Source organism: Cheilinus undulatus, linkage group 18, assembly GCF_018320785.1.
Source record: "Cheilinus undulatus linkage group 18, ASM1832078v1, whole genome shotgun sequence".
Classification (NCBI taxonomy): domain Eukaryota; kingdom Metazoa; phylum Chordata; class Actinopteri; order Labriformes; family Labridae; genus Cheilinus; species Cheilinus undulatus.
Window position 1 is genome coordinate 8,533,131 of NC_054882.1, and position 24,595 is coordinate 8,557,725.

General features: G+C 38.7%; 1 protein-coding gene across 1 annotated transcript; it reads left to right on the forward strand.

Annotated features, from left to right (window-relative positions):
- Window positions 1-5,069: 5,069 nt before the first annotated feature.
- nsd2 (nuclear receptor binding SET domain protein 2) lies at window positions 5,070-23,857 on the forward strand. Its single transcript, XM_041812694.1, has 23 exons — window positions 5,070-5,176; window positions 6,663-7,309; window positions 7,702-7,870; window positions 8,198-8,364; window positions 9,465-9,905; window positions 9,997-10,216; window positions 10,808-10,870; window positions 11,161-11,270; window positions 11,482-11,590; window positions 11,723-11,838; window positions 12,092-12,178; window positions 12,309-12,435; window positions 13,451-13,651; window positions 14,206-14,385; window positions 15,531-15,687; window positions 15,789-15,991; window positions 16,238-16,341; window positions 16,436-16,705; window positions 16,979-17,095; window positions 17,450-17,591; window positions 17,721-17,827; window positions 19,730-19,925; window positions 20,212-23,857. The coding sequence occupies exons 2-23, from the start codon at window positions 6,692-6,694 to the stop codon at window positions 20,514-20,516; spliced, it is 4,209 nt and encodes a 1,402-aa protein (XP_041668628.1). The 5' UTR covers window positions 5,070-5,176; window positions 6,663-6,691; the 3' UTR covers window positions 20,517-23,857.
- Window positions 23,858-24,595: the final 738 nt, after the last annotated feature.

Here is a 24,595-nt window from a genome sequence, read left to right on the forward strand (position 1 = left end):
CTGAAATTTAACATTAGACAGTTGTGAAATTAGAGAGAGCAATAAAACTGTACTGAAAGCTAATTTAACATGTACCTGATTTTATTTAATCGTTATTTTGTGTAAGGAAATGCAATTTAACATGGTTTCAGTACAGAACATGGAAGGGATGTACTCAGAGTTACAGCTATTGCAAGTGGCATAGTGATGCCCGGATAAGCTGCTGTGCATTAAATTTATTCCCCACATTTGTTTAAATGGCCCATTTAGCAAAAGAAACTCACCCTGTTATACACAAAGACACGGATATTTAGTTCCCCCAACAATGAGCATTTAATATATACATATTTCTCCTTAAAATTGCTGTGTCCGGGAGTAATTATCATTACAAAATTATCAGCCGAATAACAAATTTTACCATGACCACTTGCCCACAGACAACTATGGATGCACCAATACTACAGTTTTTTTGACCCAAGTACAAGTATTTGCTTTTGATTACTCATCAATTCTAGGTACAAAATTAGTACTTAATAATACCATAACTGTTCTAAAAACTATTATGAAAGTTTTTTTTTTTATCAGATGTTCCTATCCCCCTTCTTTACAATTTATCAGTGCATAATTTTCCTTCTCCTTTACTTTAGTCATCCTTGTTTGTATTGAAATATCACCAAACAGCAGACATGTCTCTAACTTTGACTACTTATTTGTGCAATAAAAGGCTAATATCATGATTGTTCAAGTACTTATCTTGGTATCAGCATCAATACCAGATATTTGTACTAATGCATCCCTACAGACAGCTATGGGCTTATGCATTTTAAGATTGTGCAGTGTTTGGGAGTAATGCAACACAAAGCAGCACACTAATGTACTCAGATTACTTTTTGTCGCTTTTGCTATCATTAAAGAGGGGATTTAGAAGTGGATGTACACCATGGAGACTGAAAAATATGTATACTGTGTATACCAATGTACACCAATGTATACCCTGCACAACAGGCTTTTGCTGTTAAATATCTTTTTCCCTTGTTTGGCCTTTATATATATATATATATATATATATATATATATATATATATATATAAAGAAAGAAATTATGAACACAATTAATCTGCACCGGTAGAATAAGATAGGATAAGATAAGATAAGATAAGATAAGATAAAGCAGAACTTCATCCTGAAAGAATATTTGGTTCCAGATTGCTCTGGCACGATGGTGCAATAACAAGCATGAACACAAGAGCACCCAATATATACAAAGTAAAATAATAATAGTAACCAATAGAAAATAAATAATATGCACAATAATTAAATACATCAGTGGTTTAAATTAAAGAAAGTCTGCCCTAAATATGATAGTTTTTTTAAAAAGTATGATTAGGAAGGTAAAAGAGTAAGGTATATAACAGGTACCACAGATGGTACGGTTCAGACCCACAATTTATTATTTAACTAACTTAACTGCCCAACTTACATTGCACCAGATATGAGATGTGTGTGTATGAAATAGCTAAAACCTGATGTGCATGATCAAAAAGAAAAGCTATAGTTTGCTGTGCATATCATATTGCATATATTGATTTCTGTATACTGTTTTCTATGATGATTCTAATATAGGTTCATTTCCAGAAATGTTTAAAATACATGTTTTTCATTACTACATATAAAAAATCTCTGTTGTCTGTTTATTATATAAAGCCAAATGTTTCTTATAGATGTCATAACCTTTTGATTAATGCACCGACTGAACCAACAAAAGCACCTAACAGTTTTTCATGTTTTTATATTGTTTCAGTCAATATTCACAAGTAAATACGGGCATGAGGCCCCATTGTATTGTATCAAGTTTTACTGTGAAAGGTATACCATTGCCGGAAGTTGTGTCATTATAGTAAATTTGTTTACCGCCCCTCAGCTGCGTCTGTTGGTACTGCAGGTTTATGCTTGAATTTACAGTTCAGTGTTTATGTGAAGGGGAAAAAAACAGGGCCCCTGCTCTGCTTTTCTATAATCAGGTCAGTAGTCGCGTGATGAGAGGGCCTACCTACATGAGAGCACGCGACGTAGTTGTGTCAGCCTTCCAGCTATGAAGACAATATAGGGGATCGTTAGCTTTAAGTGGTTATATCTATAAATTAATAAGGGTCATGGCGGATGGATGAATGATATTACCCGCCCTGGCATTCTTTAATGTTGGGTGAATTAGAGCTAGGGTTTGGAGCCGTTCATCAAAGGACTGCAAGTCACAAAAGCTGAGTCTCCAGAAAATAGAGAAGGCTATCGTTAACAGATGTACAAGAATGTCTTCATGTCTCTTTTGCTTAACAGTGGCTTAAAAACGAGGTTCTAAACTGGTGGGTCGGGGTTCAGAAGTGGGTCACAGAGACGTTTTTAGTGGGTCATCAATGCTTTGGAGAAAAAAAATAAGCATTCTGCTACTAGTTGAATATCTTTTCTTTTTTTGTTGTTGTTTTTTTTTGTGCCCCTTAAGCCAAGTTGGTGAGCAGGTGCCCATGCAGAGCCTGGTTGCAGGCCCATATCCCTATCTTGGTACTGTTTGGTCCATTTAATTTTCCATCTCTTTGCAGCTATCCTGCCTAATAAAGGCAGAAGGCCCAAAATAACCTTAAAAATAATATTCCTTTATAAAACAATGCTGTTAGGCCCATGTAAACATTGAAATCAAAATCAGCTTTGCTTACGCAACAAGGAATATGACTTAGCCTTGTTCTCAATGAATAGGACTTAAACATTAAATACAAAAATAAATAAAACTGAAAAGTATCTTTGAAAATAAAATCAAAATATGTACATGCTCTTGTCAGGTATTTTCTCTAATACAGCATGTGCATTTACAGTATGCTTGCAAGATGTGCAAAGGGTGCAAGAATGCTTAATAGAAATGATTAGATATATAAAGTATGCAAATATTTGGGCAGATTTACATGAAGTAGGTAAAACAATTTAAGGTAGATTTATCAGTGGAAGTGTGAATGGGGAGGCATTTTACCACGGTTGGCTTCTTTACTGTATTTGAGTACAATAAGTAGATTGATTAATGCAAATGTGCATGAAGGGAGTTTTTTTTTTTATCACAGTGAGCTTTTTACAGTATTTGAGTACAGTAAATAGACTGATTTGTGCAAATATTTATGGGGGAGGCATTTCACCATGGTGAGCTTACTTACAGTATTTAAGTAAATGAATTAATTGCCAGTTGGTAATCTAACAGTTAAACTCTTGAAACCAACGAGTGCTATGGTATACCTTCACTCAGTTTGTACACTTTTTTTTGTTGTTGTTGTTGTTGTTTATTTTATGTACCAAAAGACTGGTAACAAAATGGATGACAGGAAATATTTCCCTTTTCATGCTAGCTTATTTGGGCTGCAAATATAACTGTATATTGTTTTGTCTTAAAATAGGCTAACTAAATTGTTCTCTTCAGTCTAATAGAAAAACATTTTTTATTAAATAAATCTGAGTTGAAACTTGTCAGAAATATGTAATTGAAGACATGTAAATAGGTCCTGGGAATAGACCAACAGAGCCACTAGCCTAAGGTACCCAGTATATCTCTTTTTCTTTTTACTCTTTCATGACTTATTTGAAAAATCACTAGGGCTATCAAGATTGATTGCATTGATTGCGATGAACTAAGATCCACAACTAGTACATTATCGTTATTTTTTTTTATCAAGATTAATCACAGCACTTTATTCACTTTGGTTAAACCACTGTAGCTCCTCTCTGCAGCCACAGTGATAATAAAATAAGTCCACCTCTGCTCTTTAATGTCTCATTTCAGTTTGATAAAAAAATTCACAAACAGCTCAGTGGAAAAGTCAAGTCACCTGTGCATTGTTGTAGCAAACATTTACCTCTCTGTTCTCTAGTTTCTTATTAAATCCTTTTTTCTATAAGCCAGTTAAGGCCATGTTTTAATCTTCAATCTACCGATAAAAGAAGGTCTTGGAGTCATTTGCCATTTGTTTAAGGCCATTTCTTTAAAAAAAAAAAAAAAAAAAAAGCCCAAAATGACACAAAAACAGTTTAAAATACAAAATAGAGGAATTTTATAAAGTTAGATTACAACAGAAAGTTGTTTTTGCTCCCAAAGGACAATTCTGTTTGCAGCAGACATAATAATAAGAATACATAAATACTAGCTATGCTAGATATAACTCCAATGGATTTTATCATGATAAACAGGCAGTGAAATTCAACACATGACTAACAATTTCAGTGTAATAGCAGCAGTACTTACAGCAAAATAAAAAAAACTGACAGTAGATGGAACTATTGGCCTTCAATAAAAGGATGCTATTAATTGCGATTAACAATAAAAATTCTGGGATTAATCACGATTAAAAGTTTTTGAATAACATAATTGACTACTGAACTGAATCAGAAAAGGACAAGACGTCTGAGAAAATTTTGGGACTGAAGTGATTTTGTTGTTGTTTCTAGTTTCACTCTCTCTTTTTTTTTTTAAATGTATTAAATTACTAACTAGTCTTAGATTGGATTGATATTTTTTCGTCGCTTAAATTAAGAGTTGTGTAAAATTTTGAGCCCCTATCGGAACAATATCTAATCGTCTTTGCAAACCGGCCAATCAACAATATTATGTTGAAAGAGGAAATTTGTGGAAATTACACCACGTTCATAAAAAGTTTAAATTACGACATAGCACACTCAGTATAAAATGTTATCTTATTCTCAGGACGGTACTTATTTTGAGGACCAAAATGCCCCTTACTGGAACTAAACGTAGTTACGTCAGAATGTTTGAGGATTATACGTTAGAATAGAATGTATAGAAAGGTTGGATGTTGAAGTAGACACCACCCTTTAACACGGCATCGTTAACGAATAAAGAAGAATAAATACACAAATATTATGTCCAACTGAGTCATAACGATAAAAAATAATCTCATAAAGTCGTGTACGGTTGTCAAAACAGACGGGAGGCACCGGGGTCAGCTACTTCCTACGGTTGGGGTTTTTGAAAGGACCGGTTGGAGCCTCGTTCTGCTCTCGACCAATCGGAAGTGAGTATTTTTCGCGCTGGTCGGCCGGAGAGTTTGAGTTTCCCGCAAGCTTTTGATTCGACTCGTACGAAATCATTCGTTTAACGGGATGAATATGGACATTTTCTCCCTTTAACAGCTGAGAGGAGGTTTAACAGGTAACTACACAGAAACCGCCTTTCATGTTATTGTCAACTCTGCGAATACATGCATACAATAGCTCTTGAAAGTTCACTTGTGCAAGCCGACCATCCATTTTAGCAAAATGGGACCTGCTAGCTAGCATGTTAGCTTGCCGTGCTAGCGTTAAGTATGCCTTGGTTTCAATGGTACGTTGGTTAGCTTTGGCTAAAGCCGTTAGCATTTTTGAAACGAGCTGTCATGGCGCCTGTAAATTAGATGTATCAATGAAACTATAGCAGAACAGTTCAGCCAAACTATCGCAAACCTGCACTCACGATTGCGTTCATTTAAACATTAATCAGCTGTCGTCGAACTGCGTAGCTAGTAAGATAGGCTGCGTTCAGCGTTGTACTGGCGGCTTTGTCTATTTGCTGGAATGCGGCGTAATGGCTGACTGTAGCAATGACAGGGATGCTGTTGTACGGTGTATGAGGGAAAATGCTTGTCCGCTTATCCTTGGCTGTATCCATGAATTCCCACATCGTGGCTTCCGCTTCAGGTTGTAGTCGGAGCCCATTTCTTGCATGACATGGTAGTGTAACCGCTGGCTGTAGTCCGCGGTTAACGTTGGAATAGAAGGATACGTACAACGCGTAAGTAACTAAAATGTTGCGGCTAATAATAATATCAGAAACAGCAATAAGAGCGTCAAGCCGGGGCTTCGTTACATGCCAGCGAAATAATGCTTGTTGTAATTTGAAACACATTGTAACGCGCTTTCATCGAAGTGGGAGACATTTTAATCCATGCATTAAAAGCCCTCCTCAGCGTTAACATTATTTCGACTTGTAAGCGTCTTCCATTTCCGCGGCTTTTCTTGCCGGTGATGCGGTGGTTACGCGGCTCAGCTAGCCACCCACTCATTGGGCAGTCGCTGCATGCGGTGGAGCTTGCAGCCTGCCTCCTGCCTTATCCCATAACCATTTTTCCTCAGATTGTAGCTAGCTGCTAGCTAGTAATTTCAAGGAGATTGGCATCTTAAATTTGTCGCAGTATGGGGTTTTCCACCCGCCCTGTGTTTTTTGTCCATATGCAAGGATTTAGTCGAGAATGGCTCTGACTTGACCTCTTTAATATTAGCTGTGATAAATGTATGCGTTTGGATTCCATCGGGACATTTGATTTCGTTGGCTCTGCGGACGCAACGTTACTGATGCATTCGCCTATTTAACGTCGATCGTCTTTCTTATTAAAAACATATCCTAAACTCCGCGTCTGGAACATTCCGTGACAGGTGCAGTCTTCTCCGTGGCCTCCATCTCTCCGTTCATGCTCCGCTGGAGCGACTGAGTGCCATTTTGTAACATTTCTAACGTTAAGCTCACTGGATTTATATCCTAGTAGGCAACCAATAGGAAAACTATGGATCTCTAAGTACTGAATGTTGTGGTATGCATATAGATGTGAGATTTTTTTGTGGAACTCGTGAAGTGATAAGTTTCTGTGTTCTCTGTCCTGTAGCTCAGTGAATCTGGAGGGGCTTAGATGGGATGGACAGCATAGGTAGCTCCCTACCTTCAATGCCTGAACCAGCCAATCCGATCAGCATGAAGCAGCCGCCGGAGTGCCTTAGTGTACGGAAAGGTGGAGGGGACATGAGCAGTGACCCCACTCTACTGTTGGACAAAGCTGCTGCACAGCTTGCTGCAACAGTACAAGACGGTGTCCTTCAGAAGATGGCTGGCCATAGTCATAACAACCACAACCATGAGAGGCTCAAAGACCTCACCTCCAGGGTGCTCAATGGAGACCAAGACACGCTGCCTACCCTGTGTGCTCCAGAGACACCAATGCTCAAAGGTGCCGAGGCCCCTGCTACAAATGGAACACATCAGCACAACTGCACCCCTCACACTGAAGTTGAATTAGAGGTGACGATACCCCAGGTGGTCAAGCAGCCCTTGTTTGAGCCAAGCAATGCCAATGGGACCAGTTTTGCATCAACCACAGAGGGAACTATATCTGGACCAGAGGAGAGTCAAGAAGTTAAGAAAAGAAGGGGAAGACCACAAAAACCAAAACCTCAGCCTAACAATTGTCCCTCTGACATCCTTGTGAACCCGCTTGACCACACAAATGCTGAAGATGGAGCCATAGAAGCTGAAAAGGTTTTTCTTGCACTTCTACTTTTAAGAAACTTGGAATGATCCAGTTTGGAATTTAGTTAAAATATGCAAAATGTCTTTTATTGGTGAAAAGATAAACTAACACATAATGAAGCACTGTGTTGTGTGCAGATTGTATGAAAAGAAAAGTGCTATTTGTTCTTAATGCATATGAGAAAAGCAACGACTCTTGAAGGCAACAGAAATGCAAAAATTACAAAATTGTGTGACAAGCTGAAGTTCACTTGTAGAGCACCTGCCACAGTTTCTTACATGTTGCAGGTGTAAACTTGAAGTTTTGCTTATTTGCCTGAATAGGTCTGTATGAAATGGAAAACTTCTCTGACTTTCAATTTCTGTTAGTTGATAATCTGTTTCTTGTTTCTCTTCTACAGCATGATCTCATACCAGGCTTGGCAGGGGAGGTTACTGTAGAGCCACCTCTGCATGTTCGTTTTTCCACTGGTGATTTGGTTTGGACAAAGGTGTCGGGATATCCCTGGTGGCCCTGCATGATAACCACAGACCCTGAAGTCAACAATCACTTCAAACAGAAACAGAAAGGTCAACACAGTAATGAGAATGTACTAACTGATGTGAAAGGAAGATTTTTTTTTTAGTCTATGATCTATGGTCTATAGTCTGTCTTGAACTATTAAGGCCAGGCGATATGGACAAAAAATCCCATGTTATTTTGTAAGTTTAATGGCAGTACTTGTTATCTGTTTTTAGATAATGTACATAAAAAGTGATATAAAAAGGTTCCTGTACATGGCTGTACACCTTTTTTTTCATACTTCATCTTATTTGGAAGTCTACATCATAAAGCTCAGTATATTGCTCAGCCTTATAAACAGTTACTTAATGTAACATTTTGTTTGTTGTTTTTAGTGACCAACAGCAGATTGGGCCTCCTCTACCATGTACAGTATTTTGGAGATGCCCCAGAGAGAGGCTACATCTTTGAGAAGAACCTGGTGTCCTTCTCTGGAGAGGAACAATATCAGGAGCTCAGCCAAGGCAGAAAACAACCAGCCTCCCGTGTAGTCCACAAAAAGGTAAATTAATTGTTGCTCGTGATTGATGTGTATGTATATTGGCCAGTAGATGTGCTGTCTTTTAGAAACATGTTGCTCAGAGAGCTTGACAGGTTTAAACAGTTATTCCTTTGAATATTGTAAGCACAGTTGTCTTTGCTGCTGATTTCAGTTAAGTATCACATAAAGTCATTTTGTCTTTGTTCATGCCAAAAATACATGCACTGATTTGTGTAAAGGGATTAACTCATTCTTAGGTTGTGGGAAATATGTAAGGAATTAGAGTCGTCACGATACCAGAATTTGAATTTTATGAGTGAAGAAAAAATTAAACCTTATTAATACTCGTTTCAGTACCTCTGCAACAAATAAAATGACCACATCAGCACTGAAACTGTAACTTAGTTGTTTTTTTACTTCAAACCTAAACATTAAAGAGCGGTCACTAACACATTAGATATACTGTTTATAGTAATGAAGGCAAATAAAGATTACTTTCCTATAGATAATGTATACTCAAATTATTTCCTCAGAATTATCATAAGTGTTTGTGCCAGGGGTTGAAGGTCACTGTCAAAAGTTTGTCAGGATTTAAAGAGTCACTTCTAGTGCTCAGGTGGCAATTCTTTCTCTCTCTTCTGCTCTCTACCCATCATAAACAGACACAAATTTTAACAGTGCATATTAAAGCGCTGTGGTGGTGAATAGAACAGTTACTGGTGCAGTCTATGATGGAGGGCTAAGCAAAGAGTCACAGCATGCAGCAGAAGGGACCTAAATTCTATGCCTTCCTGCATGTTTGTGCAGAAGTGTTAATGTGTTTCTGTTTTTTTTTTTTTAAGTGCAACTGCTGTGAACAATCTGAAGTTTGTGTCTTATTTATACATTTACTGCTTTGTTTGTGATTAGCAGTCCTCCGTTTCTCTTTATCTCAATGTGGATCAGCCACTGCTGTGCATACTCTGGTCATGGTAGATCCTAGTACAGCTCTTTTATGACATGATGATTAGTAGGTTGCAAAGAGAATTGTCTATGCTGCCAATCTTGCTGCTAATCCTGTTTTAAATATTCTTGTCCCATTGGTGCATGTCAAATAATCTTTTCTTTCCCTGTGTTGTCAGACGGTGCCCTCTGTGCCCCGTAAACTCAAGGCTCAGTGGAACATGGGTGTCATTCAGGCCAAAGAGGCCCTTAGCATGTCACTGGAAGAGCGCTTGGCAAATTTTGCATTTCTCTACAATGAAGACGGGCCTCATCTGAACCCCCATATCCTGGAGAAGTTAAAGACTGCTCTGACTGAAAAGATGGACCAGGAAGCTGAGTCCAGGCTTAGCCCAGATCTCCCCTCCCTGCTTACAGGCCCTTCTGACGATCCCGCAGCTGCAACTCAGTCCCAAGATAGCACTTCAACAACAGGGAAAAAGACACAAGCACCCAGAAGAAAACTCAAAACAGGAGTATGGAAGAGAAGGGGCCAGGGCCATCTAAATGGTGTCATCTCAGCAAGGAAATTGAACAAAATTTTTCCACAAATGATGCTTCATCAGCAGACAGCCTCACAGGTACTGATTGGGGACTATGGTAGTATTGGCAGCCTGAGAAATCCTTGACCATCATATGGTTTTATTTAACAATTGCTTCCCCCCCCCACAGGATTCCACCTCTTCTACGCCAGATATTCAGTCTGAACCAGTGATACCTCTGAAGAAGAAGAGAAGACCCAGGCAGCCCAAGTCCCCTACAAAGACTGTGAGAGGAAGGAAGAAATCCATAACGGACAGCACATGTGATCTCGTGAAGAAAAGGAAACCAAAGCTGGTTTCTTCGACAGACAATATTTCAGATCCAGTCTCACTTCTTGTTTCAGTTCCAGGTTGGTTGAAAGTTGAAACTCGGGCACCAGATCAACACTAGCCCCCAGTCAATAGATGGTTAAATTTAGCTGCAGCTGGTATGTTTTTATCAGACCAGTAGAATTTCCTGCTTTAAATCACCATATGTGGCTTGTAAAACAGTGAAGCGGAGGAGTTATTGTGTCCCTTAATGTGACCAGTATGTTTTAGTGTTTCTCCTCCTAGTTTTAGAAAGAGGGCAGGCTTTTCATGTGAGAACGAGAAAACAAAGTAAGCTGTTTTTCTTTGATAGCACTGAAGCTAAAACATGCAGAGAATTTATGTGGAATGGTGTTTGTTAACTGTGTTGCGATTTGGTGTTGTTCTAGTACACCACAACCCCATTTGCTCCAATTATCACTGGGAAAAACAAATTTTAACATGCATGTGGACTAATCTGGTTGAAGCAGAAAAAATAAAAATTGACTTCTAAAAGTACTGAAAAGGCTTACTCTCGAAGAGCTAGTTTGTAGAGCTACTTAAGTTCTCATAAATTGTCATGAAGCAAAAATTGTGTTATGCACACAAGAAGCTTTTTAAATTAATTTAAGACAAGTTTTTTTGTTTCATAGGTGACAAAGTAAAGAAAAGGCGAAGGAGAAAGACCCCAGATGAGCAGACGACTGGATCCTTAGGTGAGTCAGCTGATTTGTGCAGTAGTCTGAAACACAGAGATAACTGATATCAGCAGACTTGTTTTCTCATTGGCTGAGTTTATCAATTTAATGCTGTTTTCATACATAAGTAGCCCACTTAGGTGTTGGCAAAATGGTGGCATAAATCTTTAACATGAGCCAAAAGTGCTTCTTAAAGCTGCATTAAAATTATGTCGGCACATTCACTATTTTAACCAGCAACAGCAGGGCCTAAATTAAAGACAGAAATACATCAAGTTGTTCAACCAGTGTATTTTTGTCTTTTTCAGTGAAAAGGGAGCGCAAGAAAGGCATTAAAAGGCCACTAATAGACAATACAGGAGACCAGGGTCAGCAGCCTAAAAGGAGACGTAAAACAATCAAAGATGCTGAAAAACAGGTGAGATTTTGAAACCAGTGCAATGTCATTTTAGACTAAAGTCTATTGTAATGTTGTAGAGAAGGAACATCCTGTGTAAATATTTCGTAATACCTTACTATGCAGCAAGATTTTGCTGAAATAAGCTTAGAATATGTATTCATTTTAAAATTTATATTGAGTTAATAGTTTGATATGATTAATTATATTTGACATGCACAACCTTTCTCAGGCCTCAGCTTTAGATGGAGCAGTGAAAAGACGAAGAAGAAGGAAGAAAACTGATGCAGACGCACAAGAAACCAAGAAGCAAGGGAGGAAGTCCAAAGCTCTCCTCACTGGTAAACAATCTCTGGTGATTGGGACATCACAAGAGTTCTTCATTTTTGTAAAAATCTTATCATTTTGGCCCTGTCATGTGTTATGAATCTACATTTCTTTACACTCATATTCAGAACACTTTGTAATCCTAGGTGACCAAGATGCTGAGAAACCAAAGCGGAGGAGGAAAAGGAAGCAGGATGGAGAGAACCAGGTCCTGCCCACTAAAGCAAAGAAGAGACGGTCTTCCCTGTATCATGACCCTGAGGTGAGGAAAAAAGTAGCCCTATAGGAGCCTATTTAGTAATCCTATGGTTGTGTATAGCAATATTTGAAAAGAGGTTTAATCATGACCTTTTAAAAATCATGACCTTTTAAAAATAGTTTAAATCTTCTTATCTTTTAACTGCAGAACCCTTAAGCCAGTTTCCATCAACACAGACTTCTTCTGTTGTACATGAATGAGATCTTTTTTGTTTTGAATTGCCTCTATGTTCTCACTCATTGAATACATTTTTTAGGGTTCTGGGAGTGAACGGCCTGATTCTCCAAGTGACAGCTTAGACGGCACAAAAAAGGGGGAACGAAAGAAGGAATTTGTTTGCCAGGTATGCATTTCTCTTTGAATACTTGGCTGTCTTTATTGTAAATTTTAGCATTTCCACTTATACTTACTTTAATGATACTCTGATTATAATCATTACTTCTCTGCAATCCTTTTTTATTTTTTCCTTAAAGACTTGTGAGCAGGCTGGTGAGGACTTGGTGCCCTGTGAAGGCCAGTGTAACGGGATGTTTCACCTCCACTGTCTTGGTGTTTCTTTCTTACCTGAAGACAAGCTGCAGTGTCACGAGTGCAGCACAGGTAGAAAATACATATATGCATCGTGTTGGGTCAGTATATTAATGTTGTACAAGACACCTTGGCGTACATCTTAAAATTATGGATTGGGAAAGAAAATAACCTTAAAGCACTCACTTGGAGGTCCATCTATTCAAAGCTAATAATCTTTAAATGTCCTTTTGTTTTTGACCAATCTACGAATGTTTGAACAATAATAAAGACAATAGCACCTTAAATCTGCAAGCTAAATTAGCTTTGTTTTGGTTTATATATGCAGTGATAATTACCTTAAAATCCAATACATGAGGCCCACTTTTATTATAGATTTGTGCCCTATAGCTTTACAATCAGTATAAGAGTATAAAGTGTTGAGACATAAGCTGTCATGAGCACAGGTGCAGCCATCACTAACACCTATCACCTTTTATCAGCAACCAGACGTGATTAAAATCCCCTCCAATTCATTGTGTATGATGCGGCTGCTTCACCGCTTAAAACATGCCTGAATTCATACAGCAAAAACCAGGCTGGCAGTCCTTGTTTCTTTACATCTTTTTTTCTTACTAGGCCATAATCCTGCATTTAAAGAAAACAGTGATATACTGTTTGATAAATAAACTTTGTTATGTGCTGGTTTGATGGAAATAACTCCTTTTGGCTGTTGGGTATGAGCACTGCAAACTTCATAGGGAAACGTTGGGTACTAGAAGGGCTTCACAACTGCACAGACACTGAACATTATAGACTTTGCTGAATGCAGTGGAAAATATCACACAGTAAGACAGTTTGAATCTTCTTTCCCTTCTGGGAAACCCCCCAAAAAGACTGTCTTATATTCCAGTTAGATGCATAATCCAGATTTTACAGTATAAAGCTGTAATTTGTATATTATTTCAATGTATTGCAATGTATGGATAGTTAGTGGTGAGAGAGAGCAAAAGATGATTCTAGATTTGCTCGGAAAGCTTGATGAAAGTAACATCACCAACATGTTTGAATAACTGCTCCTTTCCCCTCCTGTTATTTCTTCTCTCAGGGGTTCATTCATGTTTCAGTTGTAAACAATCAGACGGCACAGTACGTCGCTGCCACGTCCCTCTTTGCGGCAAGTTCTACCATGAGGCGTGCATCCGCCTCAACCCCCTCACTGTGTTTGACAACAAGGGCTTCCGCTGTCCGCTTCACGTCTGCCTGAGCTGTCACTATGGCTGCCGCACCAAGCACAAGTCCACCAAAGGTAAGTCTTAATACTTTAGCTCATTCAACAGCTGCTGAAGTTTTTGGTCAGAATATTGATGTTGTATACATTTTAGGTTTGCTAAACTTTAGTCCAACTCATGGGAAAGTTTTTAGGGGTTTCAAAGCTGTGTTGCAACAACTTTGAGTCAACTGTAAAGTAAACTCCTCATCATCCCCATAAGTGGGAAAAGTATCACATTTAAGGGGTTTCAGATTTCAGCTGCTCTACCTTTGAAACAGAGATGAATCTGATAGTGTTTAGTATAGAGCAAAAGTTTCAGAAATGCACTGCTCGTCTTTACTCTGAAGAATTACAGCAAATCAAGGTCCTTCTCTCTAAACTTTAAACTGAAAAACATAAGATTTAGAATTGGAGATCAAACGTATGACAGATGGCTGTACTTCTGCAACCATTCATCATGCATCTGAGTGTGCCTATGACAAATGTTCCCCTTTTCCAAATCACATATTTGAGCAGTCGTTTTGCACTCGCATTTTTCTAAGTGTTGTAAATCTATCTAAACTGTCGCTCTCTTTCTCTGCACACTGTAGGGAGGTTGATGCGTTGCCTTCGCTGTCCTGTTGCATATCACGTTGGTGATCTGTGTGTGGCTGCAGGCAGTGAGATGATCTCAAACTCTGCCTTTATCTGCACCAACCATTTCAACGCCAAGAAGGGCTACAGCCACCACAGTCACGTCAACGTCAGCTGGTGCTTCGTCTGCTCCAAAGGTTTGCCAATTCTTATACCAGTTTCTCAAGACCATATAGATGCGTTTATGGTGGACTTGAACAGTCTAGTCTAGCCCCCACTATAGTTTTGGGGGTCTTTGTGGAGGAAAAAGGACTTTAGCTGCAAGTTTTAAACTTCCATTCATCATTTCTAATACAAGGAGCTACCACCTTTGACATCAGCTGCCAGTGAATTAAGACTTCCAACTGAAGACCATATTTACATGGCACAGTTTCAGCTCACAGTAGATGCTTTTAAAAATGACTTTTAGACTTCAAAGTTTTGGAAGCGCTGTAGTTTTCACTGTCATTTTTTAAAATGCCAATGCTTAGGTCCTCCTATAAGTGTAAAATTACACACATCCATTGCAGTTAACCATGTGAGAATAGGTGGACTACAACCACAGCTGAAACAGAAGTTGTATCTTCCTGCCCAAGATCCAGTACTGAATCCAATGCCAGCAAACACAATAGTGGCACTCCTGAAATAAAACTATGCTGTTTTAATATCTATTTTTATCTGGTCCCCATTAATTTTGTTTTCCTTCATGAAGCGCTTTTATTTTTTTTAATTCTTTTTCCAGAGGTTCTCAAACACCTATATGACATTGCTTTAATATGATGCAGTAGCTCTCTAAAGAGGTCATTTTGTGAAAAACTTTTCACAGTAGGCAAGCTTAATCTGAAAACTTGTGCTTGGAGTTTGTGGGGCTGTTAATTACACGTAGTGCTGCTCCTGAGAATTGGTGGAAATGTGCTAGTGCATTTTCTGAGCTTCGATTTTCTGTGTAAATAACAGCTTTTTTATTGAATATGCTTTAATATCAGATAGAAATTGTTTCATAATTTATCAGATGTGATGCTGAACAAAACAAACTAAATGGGTTTTGCCATCACTTTAAAATCCATTAGAAACTCTGCCTCCTGCATCCACAGAAAACAGAGGACTGTGTGTGGGTGAACGAATGAGCAGACACCTGGTGGTTATTTAAGCTGCCAGTTGGACTGAACATTAGTGTTTTATTGAGCTTGTTTTATCACTCCTGTACATGATGACTCAGCTGTAATTACTATAAAGTGCTCCACACCCATATGTAATGACTTGAAAGGTTGGTCTGAATTTTTTTGGTGTTTTTTTTTTATAGGGGGCCAGCTGCTGTGCTGTGAGTCTTGTCCTGCAGCTTTTCACCCAGACTGTCTAAACATTGCAATGCCTGATGGGAGCTGGTTCTGCAACGACTGTCGGGCAGGAAAGAAGCCCAGATACAGAGACATCATCTGGGTCAAACTGGGAACTTACAGGTCAGAAAGCATAAAGCGTTAAGATAGACAGAAGAAGGAAGACGCTTACCTTAAATATTTTTCTCGTTATTATGACCTCAAGCCCTTTTTTCTCTTCCTAGATGGTGGCCTGCAGAGATCCACCACCCTAGAAACATCCCAACTAACATCCAGCACCTTCGACACGAGATTGGGGAGTTTCCAGTTTTCTTCTTCGGCTCCAAGGATTACTTCTGGACCCATCAGGGCCGAGTGTTTCCATACATGGAGGGAGACCGAGGCAGCAAGCACCAGCGGACTGGGATCGGCAAAGTCTTCAAGAATGGTAAACATCCAAACAATCCCACAGAAATGGACACTTGACTACTCACAAGCCATCTTCCTTCTTTGCTTGTAGCATTCACATTCTAAGGCCAGAAAGGGAAACTTTTTAAACCACAGAAGTCTATAAAATAACACAAATGATTCCTCCCATACTTACTACCAACCACTTAAAATTGCTTTGTAATTATTAAATCGGTTTTATGTTTAAATTGTTCCCACCAATAAAATGTAATGCATGTTTCCTCAGCTTTGCTGGAGGCTGAAGCTCGATTCAAGGAGATAAAAATGAAACGAGAGGCCAAGGAAGCACAAGAGAACAGCAGAAAACCACCCCCGTACAAATTTATCAAGGTGCGAAATCTTTATTCTTGTGTGTTTTTTGAAAGTACACATCAATATTAAAGTCTCCTTTTACATATGATGTTAAATTTTTCTCATACCATAGGTCAATAAACCAGTCGGTAGAGTTCAAGTTTACACCGCTGACATCTCTGAGATCCCCAAATGTAACTGTAAACCGTCAGTCGAGAGGCCATGTGGGTTCGAGTCCGAGTGTCTGAACCGCATGCTGCAGTACGAGTGTCACCCTGAGGTGTGTCCCAGCGGGGAGCGCTGCTGTAACCAGGACTTCACTAAACGTCTCTACCCAGAGACCAAGATCATCAAGACGCCTGGCAAAGGCTGGGGTCTGGTGGCTCTCAGGGACATCAAGAAGGTGAGAAGAGAGGTTTAAAAAAATCTGAGTTCAATATTACAAATAATACTAAAATATATTTGAGGATTATTCATGTAGATTAAAATGTTAGTAGGAAAAAGTGGATAAAAAGCATCTGACAGACCTTCCCCATATTTATTGGTATCAATCTGTTATTGATCTTACCTTATCCTGATATCATTTATTCTAAAGGTGTCAAACCAAAATTCAGACATTTTTCCTACAGGTACATCTTTTGTCTTGGGTCTGATGTAAAAAAATTTTTCCATTCAGGGCGAGTTTGTCAACGAGTACATCGGTGAGCTGATAGATGAGGAGGAGTGCAGGGCGAGGATCAAATACGCCCATGAAAACAACATCACTGATTTCTACATGCTCACCATCGACAAGGTCAGTACTGAACAAGAAACTTTAAAGTTTTGTTTGCTCCTCAGTGTATCAGGGTGCTGCTTTCTGGGCAGCAGTGCCATTTCCATTGGGAGCGAGAGAAACAGACTGGTATTGCATTGGGAATGTTACATCACAGGTGACTGTAACATTACAGTAGTCAATACTACAAGTGGAGACAAAATCTGTCTCTTAAATTTAAAAGTGGGTTCTCACTGTCAAAATAAAGAATGGATGAAAAAAATAAAAGTACGCATATGTTCTGTTGGAATACTGGAATATGATTGGCAAGTTATTCAAGGCTTAAGATTATTTACACAGCAGATTACTTACACAGCTTTTAAAAACCTCTTTAAGGATCGAATCATTGATGCCGGTCCAAAGGGGAACTACTCTCGCTTCATGAACCACAGCTGTCAGCCGAACTGTGAGACGCAGAAGTGGACTGTGAACGGGGACACTCGGGTTGGACTATTTGCCGTCTGTGACATCCCAGCAGGTGAGATGCTTAAACTGTCCGCAGGTTCCTCTCGCATGTATGTGAATAATTTTGACTTTATTTACTGTAACATGATAAGTATTTGATGCTTAGTTTTCCTGTTAATTTTCCAAATGATTTTTATCGTAGGTACTGAGCTGACCTTTAACTACAACCTTGACTGCCTCGGGAATGAGAAGACGGTCTGTCGCTGTGGAGCTCCAAACTGCAGCGGTTTCCTTGGTGATCGGCCAAAGGTGAGCAGGAGTTACCTGAATAATTAGTTTTAAAAAATCTGTTGTCATTAGTACTATTTTGGAAAATTGTTTAATTATCATTATTATTGCACATTTGGAAAAGTTAAGAGTCAGATGGGTTAGAACAAATTCTACTAGTGCAAACTAATTATGGTATTCCTTTACATGGAAACTGGCTGTTAAAATTAACTTATTCAGTTGTTGCACATCATGTGCATGTTTTCACTAGTTGCTGCTTTTACGTGCAGCATTGCTGTTGTAGCTTAAACGTTTTGTGCAATAGGGGTATAAAGGTCTTTACAGACCCAGTCTGTGATTCTCAGATGGGTTTTCTCCAATCAATAATCCAATGGAAAGTAGTATGCACTCAAACTTTGCACACAGTCTTTGCATTTTTTTCCTATTCATTACATATTCACAGTGTGAGGCATATTGTCTCACAACATGAAGAACAAAGAGCATTGAATATACATTTGTGACTCTTTCCCTATTTAAAAACACAATAAAGAAAGCACTAGGTCTGTCCAGTCCTGACAGAGCATGCTACACATTTCCATTATTTGCATGAGCTTATGCATTACAGTGCTGTGCCAAGTTGGAGAGAGAGCAAAAAAAATGTTAATTGAGTCTCTTTATTATGTGGCCATGACTACAGATTTTGGCTTTTATCTGTAATGTTCCTATGGTTGGTAACCATGTAATACAAGGGCAAAGTGCAGTGTTTGAAATGAAGTTTCAGTGTGAGGAAGAGAGAAAGAAAGAGGGCTGCAGCTGCTGCTCTGCATAGGTGGTTACCAATTTAACTGGCATGCATTTTCACTTCCATTCAAATCAAACTTGTTCAACAAGAACAAGTAATGAAATATGACATTTTTATACTTGGTGTGCAAGCATGTTTGACACCACATAAGATCGTATTTCTTTTTTAATGTGCTGTATCTCCTGATGAAATAAACAGACTCAATGTGCAAAGACCTTAAAGGGTACATGTCTCTGCACTGAATCATTTCGGTGTAAGGCTTTGATATGTGTGCACGTATTGATAGGAATATTTATGAACATATTTTCTTTGAATTTGAGTTTCAAACAGGCCAGAAAGCAGGAGTGCACCACACACAGCAGGCTTAGACTATCGCAACAACCAAAACAAACTAAGAAAGAGCTTGAAGACCCTGCTACTATCAAGATCTTCTGTTTTTGAATACAACAGTTTGCCTTATTACTTTCAGTAGTGGACAAGACTCAAGTTGCTTTATCCAGTGAGGACTGAGCATTATTCACTGACAATATGCCCAACTTATTAATGCATTTGAAAGTGCACCACACAATCACCGGCCATCGCTACAACTGCACTGTTGAACAAAGACAACACCTTTATACTATCAAATCCACATCCACATTAAACTGTCCCAGGTGTGCCATTTAAGTTCACCTGCTCAAATAGCATTCAAACCAGGTGTTAGCTCAGTAAATTCAAATATATTAGCTTCTGTCTCAGCTCTCTAATGGAAGACTCGATTACTTTTTTTATGCATATTTTTATGACTTTTTTATTGTAAGCTGCAGTATCCTGTCTATTTTTCTGTATTTTATTTTTTTAAATGAGGAAAGAAACCCGAAAAGGTGTTAAAACCTGGAGTATTAGTAGTATTCAAGTCCTCAGTAGAAATAAAAAAGCATACAAACTGAACCAAAATGTATGTGCATGTTACACTACTGGGCAATCATCTTGAGAGATTTAGAGTGGAGAATATATTCGAGAATATATTTTTTAAGTTTCTCAGTTATTTTGAAAGAAAAGCATTGTCGCAGAGTTGTGCCATAGTTTCAGAGCGCTGATCACTGTTTGAAATCCACGTTGCATTTTTTGATTTTATCCCAACCTGCTGTCTCTTCTTGCAGAACTCAAACGGCCAAACAGCTGAGCCAAAAGGGAAGAGGCTGAAGAGAAAGTATAAAAAGAGGAAATCTGAGGGGAAAAAGTCTGATGATGAGTGCTTCCGCTGCGGGGACGGAGGACAGCTAGTGCTCTGCTGCAAGAAGGCCTGCACCAAAGCATATCACCTGTCCTGCCTGAATCTCACCAAGAGACCCTTTGGTAAGAAATGATAGTGACATGCTGACTGCAGCAGTAGCAGGAAGGGGAAAACTTAGAAAGAATGGAAAATGTCTTAACTTTCTGTTCTTGTCTGAAAATTATTATTTTTTTGTGCATGTTCATTTAGTTTCTTTGAGTTTTTTTCTCAAGGCATTACAGTTCAGGGTTTCAGAGCTGTATTTCATAGTTAAACTATGGTTTTAGTTTAATTTCAGTCCTCGGTAGCTTGACTTCTGATCATCTTTATCCTGATATTTGCATCTCTCATCGTCTGTCCTCCCATCAGGCCGCTGGGACTGCCCTTGGCATCACTGTGATGTCTGTGGGAAAAACTCCGAGGCCTTCTGTCAGCTCTGCCCCAACTCCTTCTGCAAGGCTCACCAGGAGGGGGCGCTGCGTCCCTGGCCTCCAACTGGCCAGCTCTGCTGTCAGGAGCACGATGAGCTGGAAGCATGTGTCAACTCTGAAATGAACCCAACCACCGCCATCACTACCACCACCATCCGTGGCCGTGCTCCCAGGGGCCCCAGGAAGGGACGAGGAGCCGGGGCCAAAATAAAGGGTTCCAGGAGGAAAGCAGCAGAGGCATAAAACAACTCCGCAGATTCCCCAAACACCAAACTAGACTTTAACACCTGCTTCTCTATCATAAAAGAACATAAACCCCTCATTATAATGCCTTTAAGACCACAAAGATCGAGGCACTGTACATGTTTGTTTTCAGGGAAAGCTGCTGATCTCTCTCACACTTGACAGCAGTCTCCAGATGTCACTCAGACTCTATATTTTTATTTGTGAACATTTTCAGGTTAATTTTCACGTCTCTGCACTGAGGCAGACCACCTGTGGTAAAGCACACGCAGCAGAGAGTGCAGGTCAGCTAGTGAATTCAAACCTTTTTTTATTTTAAACTGCTTGTTTAATTCTTTTATTTTATTTGTTTTATTTTATATGTAGAATAACAAAAGAAACTGGTTGGTTTCTGCAGAAAAATAACCTACAAACAGCTGTAACTAAAAGTGAGCGGCAGCATCACGGCATGCTAACTTGAATCGCCCCCGTCACTCAACATGGATGATCTTGAACAGCAGAGTTTTATAGCTATAAATATATATGTGTATATCAAAGACCAAAATTATGAATACTGGAATAGTTTAAGTCATCAAACAGGTTGCCAAATGGATTGTTTTTATTTTTATATATAGTGTAAATAATCCAGATGTAATATGGAACACCAAGACACTATGGGTAGGCCTCAGACGACCTCTTCGATTCTTCTTCGTAGCCATAGGTTACATCTAACTCTAGACTTTTGTTTGCTTTTTTACAACCTGATGTTTTGCTTTAGCTCAGTTTAACTCTTTAGATTTTAATAATTCTCTTTTTGTATCAATATGCCGAACAATAGCACCACAAACTGTCTATTAAGCTGCCTGTTCAGAGAACCAGAGATAAAGTAGAAGAGCGCTCTCTAACATCTGAAAACACCACTGTGAGATTTTCACTGCTCTCTGCTTGGGGAAAATAGCAAAACAGGAAAATGAAGGAACTCGGATGTTTATTTTTAGTTTTAGGAAGCTGGGTCCTAACCTTAAGGTGCTGTTATTTTTTTTTTATTGAAATCTCTGAAATCAGGGGTGCAAAGATTTTTAAATATACTCTTGAATGCTGCTCCAGTTTCAGTGGATGCTTCTTATCTACGCCAGGTTCTTCTAAGCTCTGCTGTTGAAATCTTCTGGAGGTTTTTAGTCTTTAAAGTGCATCCTTTCAACACAGGCTGACAGCACACCGGCTAACACCTCGTCACTCCAGGTTTTGTACTTGATGCTAAATACAGAGTACGGTGGCTGTTTAAGGACATGTCAGGCTCACCTCTCTGCTGTCAGAAGGAGTGCTTGTTTTCCTCAGGGGGTTAAACAGCAGCCTTCTGCTCCTCTCAAGCCTCAGCAGCCCTTCTCATGTCAGTGTTAAGAGTACAGACAATACAACTTAGAGATTTTGACTCACTTCACTCATCAAAACAAGCTCTATTCTCATCTTGATGCACAATCACAATATTTTTTAAATTTTTAAAGGGGCCCAAGAAATCCTTTATTCCCCCAACTCCAATTGAAATTAGAAGTATACTAATTTGTGCATAAATTTGCATCAGATTTAGCTAGTAGGTTATTAGCCTTCATACAGGAGCTGTAAGTAACGCCAAACTGAGTCACATCAGAGCATGTTTTATGGTACGGCCCAACTGAAGGCATCCAAGTCATGAAGAGACCGACCATAACGCTCCGCCTGCCCATGTTGCTTGTTTGCTTTTTATTTTCCGATGCAGGATTTTTTTTTTTTTTTTTAATGCACTTGATGTGTATTCATTAGGGCTGTCGGCAATAATGCAACAATCAGGAATATTTGAGGTCCATGATTATTGCTGTAAATTGCTTTATTGTCCCTTTAAGTTCCCTTTTCGACACTGCAGCATCTCCCTGCAGCCTCAGTGATGCTCCTCATTGTCTCATTACTGTTAAAAACATCACAGATGGCGCAGTTGACAAGTCAAAAGTCAACATTTATCTTTTTACTGTCACTTATTTCCTTTTTCAATCCATTATAAGTTTCTTTTTAATAATAATAATACATTTTATTTATAAAGCGCTTTTCATAAAACTCAAAGACACTGTACAAAGCAGGTACATGGTGAAGTTCATGTCGTATTCTTTGATCTAACACAAAGCTTCCTATTTTCTTAAAAGACACTGGAAGTCAATCACCTTTAGTTAAAGACAGTATAAAAACCCAAAATGAAACCATAAGTTTTAAATACAAAATAGTGGAATTTCACAATGTGACAAAATAGGAGATTAACCATGATTTACTAGAGAAATTCTGAGATTCATTTCTGTTTGAATTTGTTTGATAGCCCTAATATTTCTAATGTGTAAACTGCTGTTCTGTGGGTGACTTCTATAAATGGTGGGAGAAAGGCTGCTTTAAAGTGGCCACACTTTCGCCTCCCCACTGCTGCATGCTCCCAGAATTCTTTGCGTCTAGCTTGTGTCTACTAATGCGGTTTTTAAAACCACGTTTCTCCCTTAGTGTGTGAAATTCACCCCTGAAACGACAACAGTGGTTTACGTGTTGGTGAATAGACATTCCGAGTGCTTTTTCACTGAAAAGACTGAGCAGTCGGTCGCTATGAATCTTTTGACGCCTTCAACTCAAATGTCCTTCAACAGCCACCATACTCTGATTTTTAAAACTAAAATCAAGCAAAGCCTGGAGGTAAAACAACAATCACAGAAGCTGTTTCTCTTAGTCTTTACTTGATCATTCAAAAAGCAATGGTGCTGTTTTTGCCTCTAATATTTTGCCTTTGGGATCAGTGTAATGCCAGTTTTTACGCAACAATAATGAGGTTCGTACTCATAGCTGTAACATTACTAAAAGTTGCTCAATCCTTCTGTCTGAATCTCCGAAGGCAGCTTGTTTCAGCAATCTTATCTCCTCACCACCATCGGTGCTGCTTCCTCTTTAAAAACATCTCCACATATCTGATTATTTTGTACAGAAACAACAAGAAAACCTTTTTATCCCTGCACCTTTAATTTTCCTTTAATGGTTACATTTTCCATGGCGTGTGAATGGGACACGTCCAGCGGTGCAGCGTGTCTCATACGAGTATTTTTCCTTCTTTGTGTGTATCCTAACCTTGTGTTGAGTGAATGTAGTTCAGTTATTTTTATAAGCACTGTAATTCCCTGTAGAGCTGAAGTGTATTGTGTGCGTAGGGGTTTCATTCTGTAACTACTGTCATAGTAAACCAGAGACTAATATGTACATAATGTATAAGTGGTAATAGTGATGCATCTATTGTAAATATCATACAATTTTTCTGACATTGTATGTTTTTTTTTTTTTTTTTTATGCAGTGCTCAAACACTTTGGTGCAGGATCTAATGTCTGTAGAATCATGCATTAAAAAGTGACCAAACATGAATTTGCTGTCTAGACTGGACTTTTTTTTTTAACTTTCTTTGTTAATCCTTCATATCTAATGTTGGGATGATGGGACATTTTTCAGAGAATTAAAGTGATATTGTCTTCTCCTCAAAGAAAAATAACATTTTAAGACTGAACTTACAATACAATACAAGAACTTTATTTATCCCCAAAGGGAAATTCAATTGTCTGGGAGTCTCATCTGTTTACTTTAGAATTATACAGTCTAACTTGGTCAAATTGATAGTTCACTCCAGAGTAATGTTTATTTCACTGTATAACAAAAGTAGTTTTTGAGTTTTAAATTTCTTTAACTACTAACACAAATGTAGTTCATAACACCTTTTATTGACACTGAAAAATGAATTTGAATGCATCGTAACCTTGACTCTGACCCTTTGTTTACTCTGTCTGCTAACCCACCAAACAGTCCCTCAGCAGCCGTTGCTGCGCTTTTTCCAGTCGAACTGTCACCCAGGCCACTCCCATGGAAGGACAAGCTAATGTTAGCCAGCATCACTAGCATCAGAACGGTAATATTTATAAATGATTTTAATGTTTTTAATAGATCTAAAGCTAATCTAGTAGGAGAGGGTACAACAAACATTCAAAATTATCTGCAAGCTTTTTAACCTGCATTTTAAAGCTTTTCTACTGCCTTAAGCTGTGGTTTATTCTGT